At 39.3% G+C, this 6000-nt stretch overlaps 1 protein-coding gene across 1 annotated transcript in view; it reads left to right on the forward strand.

Annotated features, from left to right (window-relative positions):
* Window positions 1-6000, forward strand: part of PIK3C3 (phosphatidylinositol 3-kinase, catalytic subunit type 3) — a 119418-nt gene that overhangs the window by 12057 nt on the left and 101361 nt on the right. Inside the window, exon 4 of the mRNA XM_006889233.1 lies at window positions 4283-4412. Within this exon, the coding sequence (XP_006889295.1) occupies window positions 4283-4412 (130 nt within the window). The remainder of the gene's footprint in view (window positions 1-4282; window positions 4413-6000) is intronic.

The following is a 6000-nucleotide window of genomic DNA, read 5'->3' on the forward strand; positions in this document are numbered from 1 at the left end:
AAAACTGGACCATGACTAGGGATGATAGAAAGAGAATTGATGCCTTTAAGCTGTGGTGCTGGAGAATAGTGCTGAATATATCATGGACAGCCAGAGGACAGACAGGTTCATCCTGGAGAGCTTCTCCTTGGAGGCGAGGATTCTGAGGCTTTGTCTGACATACTTTGGGCATGTTGCAAGGAGGGACCAGTCATTGGAGAGGGACATCATTCTTGGAAGGGTGGAGGGACGGAGAAGGATAGGGAAAACATTGATGAGATGGATTGATACAGTGACTGGGGTAGTGAGAGAAGGTGTGTCAGAGACAGTCAAGTTGGCACAGGATAGAGCAGGTTTCAGGGTTCTTATACATAGGGTCGCTATGAGTCACAAGCACGTAACAACAGCAACAGCAATGAATAATCCCTCCTTTATTCCTTCATCTGTGACCTGTTTTTTTGTAAGTTTATGTTTATTCTAGGCCTAAGGAAACTCCTTTCCCTTTCATGTTATATCCAGTGCTCGAAACTTGCCTCCAAGACTAATCAGTTAAACTTTTTCTACTTAAAATGGTAGTTAAGCCTCAAGGAGTTCCATAAAATGGTGGTGGTAATGGTAAGAATAAATTAGTTTTTCTGTTATTAATAAATTAAGCCTCTGGATCTTCAAATGTACTGGAAAATAATCTGTATTTTTATTCTGTCATACAAGTACACCAGATAAAACATACAAGCTAACATACTAGACATACATGAAAATTGAATGCTATGGAGAGTAGCACTGATTCTGTGAAATCTTTTACTTAGAGTTGAGTTTTTTAAACTCCATTTACTTGTAACCTGTCTATATAATGTTTTATCTGATAGTATGCATACAGCCAACATCAGTGAAAAAAGTCTCTTTTATAAGAATTATTCTGTTTATGCCTTAGAAGTAGATATTTTTCAGCTTGTTACTTAATTTAAGGTGAAGCTAAGGTTTTCCTTCAGTAACAGGCCCAGTTTCTGTACTTTTGTAAAGCAGTTAGTCAAAAGATAAAATGTAGCTTTTAATTGAGGTCCATAAGTGGGAAAAGTGCCAGCAAGCTGATTAACCACTTCATCCTATTTCTCTTAGGCCGACATTTGTACTCTTTATTTCTGAAATAATTTAAGGAACCCTACAAAATTAGGAAATCCATTTTCTCGCTGGCCAGAATCCTTGTCCTGAGAAGAACTAGGTGCTCACCATATGCCGGGGAAATCGGTGCAGTTTGGGACTGTGGGTAGTGTGAAGTTGCTGATGCTCTGCGTGCTCACGTGGTTGTTGTTAGGTACCATCAAGTTGACTCTGACTCATGTGATGTACAATTGCGTGATCCTTTGCCACCCTCAATCTCTGTGGTGTTGACTCTGGTTGTTGAAGCCATTGTGTTAAACCCTCTTATTGAGGATTTTCCTCTCCTTCATGGAATCTCTCCTTTTCCAAACATGAAGTGCATTGTTCAAAACTGGCCCCTCCTCATCACATAGTCAAAGAGAGAGAGAAGGGGGGGGGGGAGAGAGAGGAAGAGAGGGAGGGAGAAAGACAGGGGGTAAAGGGGGGGAGAGAGAGGGGAAGGGAGCGAGGGAGAAAGAGAGGGGGGAAAACGTGGGGAGAGAGGGAGGGAGAAAGAGGGGAAAAGGGATGGAGAGAGGGGAAGAGAGGGAGGGAGGGGAAAGAGAGGGGGAAAAGGGGTGAGAGAGAGAAGGGAAGAGAGGGAGAGAAGAGGGGGGAGAGAGAGAGAGTGTGTGTGTGTGTGTGCGCGCGTGCGCGCGCGCGCGCGTGTGAGAGATGAAATCTCACCATCCTTGCCCCCTCTGAAAGAAGCACCTGGCTGTTCTCTTCCAAGGAAGATGCTTTTGACAGAATGCAACCATTCACCTGTGCTGTTGGAGCCTGGTTATTTCTCTATGTAGTACTGCTGACACTTGAGAGAGAAAGCACCTTGAATCTTGAGCATGGCCTCTGCAGAAAACCTGTAAAAATGTCCTTCCACCTACGGTCTAAAAACATGTGCTCCTGTGGCTCTGGTACCTTAGGAAAATTCATGGAGCAACCCCCTCCTGTGTTTCTTAAGAAATGAAATACTGTAAATTGTTTCCCCCTCTGTTCCAATAAATGGTCTTGGTGAGCATTTACCAGCTTTTAAAAAATATAGTTCTCAAAACATCTAATATAAAATGAAAATGTTACAGTATTGGGAATCATGTTAATACTAACTCATGCTATTTGTGAATATCTATTTTGTGTATTTTGTGCTCTTGAGTCAGTGTGAAATAAAACTTCTTGGAGAATAATTAATAATTAAAAGACTGATCTGCTAGGATACGGCTAGAATACCGTATTATCCTCATTTGAAAGTCTAGCGTTAAGTGATTTCTTAAGTAGTAAAGAGTAGATTGATCATGACGGTGAACTGGCAAAGGAGCATGGGCAATTTGCAAGAGTTTCCGTGCAGATGTTTTTTCCAAATGTGAATTCTTCAGTCTGGGCAGTTGCTGCTGTCGAGTAGAGTTGGCACTGGAAACTGAACAGCAACAGCAGCTGTTGTGGGCCCTGCTGGAGTCTGGAGGAGATCCCGCTGTGCCATTTCTTCTGTCTTGCCTGTTTGGCTTAATTTCCCAAGTGGACAGGATGCTCTGAGCATTCTGGCTTGCCACCTGGAAGCTGTGATACTCTTTGCAGAGGTTCCATTAGTGTCAAAAGAAAGTAATACGTTCAGTTGATCGTTGGAGTCACTTGGCACCGTCCTTGCTTTCCACGCTTCCCCCAACCCACCTGAAATCTCCTCTCCACATCCATCCTCAGGTACCTAAATCATTTCGTAAACAGACTTGCTGCCAAATGTGCTTATTTTTTATTTAGTTAAGTTCAGCCAGTCACAATATTCTCAGGCGCTTGTGAATAAGGAAGGGAAGCGTTTTGCTCTTCCTGATGGTACCTTTAAGGATATTCATCCAAAGTGCTGTTAATTCTCTCACTACGTCCAGAACCTTAGAGACCGTTAACAGGTCCCTCTGGTGTTATGTCTGCATCTCAGTTGAAAAGGTAACAAAAAGTGATTCTTTTTTATTATAATTATTAAAAGTTTAAAGTGATTGCTAGAGTTTGGTCCTACCCAACTGGTTAGTCTTATTTTCTCTCTCCCTCCCTCCTTCCTTCCTTTCCTCTTCTCTCTCTCTGTCTGTGATTGTTGTCAAGTTGAAACTGATTCAGTGTGTGGAGCTCTGACCCTCCAGCAGGCTTTCAGAGGCTTTGTGAGTCACATGGGAGAAGACTGCCCATCTTCTGCCAAGAAGCAACTGGTGGATTTGAACCACCTGACTTAGTGTTAGCAGTATAACTCCTTACCCACTAGGCCACCAGTGCTCAGATTTTCCGTTATTTTTCTGTAATAATAATTCTTTATCATAATAATGTTAACATTTTATGTAAACCCTTTACAATTAAGTAGAATAATTATTTTTCTGATTTGAAAAATGTGTCAATCTAACATGCTTCTTATTAAAAAAATCTTACTATTAATCGGGCTAGTGTCCAAAATGCTTTTAGACTTGCTCAGTCACCTGTGTACTTCTCTCTGTTCTTAGTATAATTCAAAACTTGGCTTTTGTGAAATTGAGTTATTATTTGAGTAGATTTTGTATTATCTGGAAGACCTTGTTGAAAAATATTTAAGCATATATACAAAAAAACTTGTCTCACTCTCCATAATTTTAAGTTTGTTCAACAGACACTTCCCCTTTAAAGCAGAGTCACCAAGTTTGGACTGAAAAAAAAATCAGTTTGAACCTGTTTGAGTTGAATTGTCTCTCTCAAAATTGTGTGTTATAAATTTTGATCCTATATCTATAGGGAGTAATGGTAGCCTAGTGGGAAGGAGCTGTGTTGCCATCCCAAAGGCAACAAAGGTGGTTCGAATCCACCAATTGCCCTGTGGTAGAAAGACGGGCAGTCTCCTCTCATGCTACTTACTGCCTCTGACAACCCACTGGAGAGGTGCTGTGGGTCGATTGTGACTCGATGGCATATGACAGCAACAGTGGCATACTTAAGTGGATAAGTGGCTACCAGCTGCTCCTCAGGAGACGGACAGGCAGTCTCCTCTCACGTTATTAGTTGCTTCCGAAAACCTGCAGGAGGGTCAGCTATGGCTCAGTTCCACTTCAACAGTACATAAGAACAACAACACATATGTAGGTATAGCCCCTCTTTTTAGGGGTCTAAAAGTCCTATAATGGACTCTGCTAACTCACTTCTACTCTATTTTCTCATTGCTTAGCATGTTCCGCCAAGGGATGCATGACTTGAAAGTCTGGCCTAATGTCGAAGCAGATGGATCAGAACCCACAAAAACTCCTGGCAGAACAAGCAGTACTCTCTCAGAAGACCAGATGAGCCGCCTTGCCAAGGTAAAAGAGAAACTTTGGAACAGGTGGGGAAGCTCTGAATGGCTGACGATTGATGTATAGGATGGTGTTAGGAACTCAGACAGAGACAGATACTTTAAAAATTACCCTCTAGTTTTTTAACGTTTTCATTAACATATAATCTTCATATCATAAAGTGTAAAATTTTACCCTTGTAAAGTGTAAAATTCAGTAGTTTTTAGAAAGGTCAGAGTGTGTAAATATCACCACTGTATAATTTTAGAGCGTATTGTAACAACTCAAGGTTAAATTGCACTACTTCACCATTTTTTGGTAAACAAATATTTGGTCTTTACATTTTTATATCCAAAATGTTTTAGTGGAAATCCAAAATATAAGTTCAATTTTAACCTTGCAACAATAAAACTTTTTTTGTGTAATTTATCCTCAAAGCATTATATTAGAACCTGTTATAGTTCTTTTGATAAGAAACTTTTTTTCCTTACATATATTTTTCCTTTGCAGTATTGTCGGTAAAAATTAATTATTAATCTGGAAGGAGTTCTGATGACAAGTGTTTTTAAGACTGTTGCCTCACCCTATATTTTATATTGTAGCTAATACAAACAGCTAATATCAACTAGATTTTGTGCTACAATATAAAAATTTGTTGTCAAGTATATTTAAAATTATATCTCTTTTGTTGTAGCTGTGTAATTCAGTATCAAGAATGTTAACTAAAATCTCTGTAGATGTTCATTGAAATGAAAAATAAACAACCTAAATTAAAAAAAAAACTAATATAAACGTTTCCTCACTCACTGATAATGAAATATTCTGATTCTCAGTTGAGCTGAGTTGAACTGTTGATTTTGAGATTTCACTTATTTCCTCACACAGAGTACAAGAAGGTTGTCAACTCTTACATATGATTGATTACCTTCTCTTTTAAGAGCTTATATTCATTTAAATTAAACTTTCACTAAAATTACTCTCTGTGGCTTTTCTAAATCTTGACTAGCTTATAAACATTGGTATTAGCTCATTTATAGTCTATAGAGCACAGTAATGTGAAAAAGGTTGAATCTCAAGTGTGAGAGAAGTGTCATCTGAGTTGAAGCAAAAACACTGAAATTATTTCTTGAGAGTAGCATTGTATTGTCAAGTTAGAACTGAGCCATAGCTGACCCTCCAGCAAGTTTTTAGAGGTAGTTCATTCCCTGTCTTTCACCTGTAGAGCCATTGGTGCATTTGAACTGCGTGCCTATGGGTTGGCAGCAAAAGCCCTTACCAGTAAGCCACCGTAGTTCCCCAACAATCATTATTAGTGGTTTTTATTTCTTTGTAGTAGGAGTATGGCAAGTTGGGTTCCACTTTTTCAAGAAATATAAGACTCTTCTTTATGAAATAGAGAAAGAAAGGAAGTACATAATTGTGACTAAGATATGCATGTTGTCTCTCTTGTTCAGAAGGGTTAATAGTTTTCCACTAAGTTTTTTTTAATTAAATTTTATTAGTTTTAATGAACATTTACAGAGATTTTGGGTTTTCATTCATTCATTGTTGCACTGTTTTCTCCACCCTCCTCCCCAGTTCGTTCTTCTTTCCCCGCCACCAATGTCTGTTTTAA

The sequence above is a fragment of the Elephantulus edwardii genome, unplaced genomic scaffold (genome assembly GCF_000299155.1).
Source record: "Elephantulus edwardii isolate Elephantulus edwardi_28Jun2011 unplaced genomic scaffold, EleEdw1.0 scaffold00076, whole genome shotgun sequence".
Classification (NCBI taxonomy): Eukaryota; Metazoa; Chordata; class Mammalia; order Macroscelidea; family Macroscelididae; genus Elephantulus; species Elephantulus edwardii.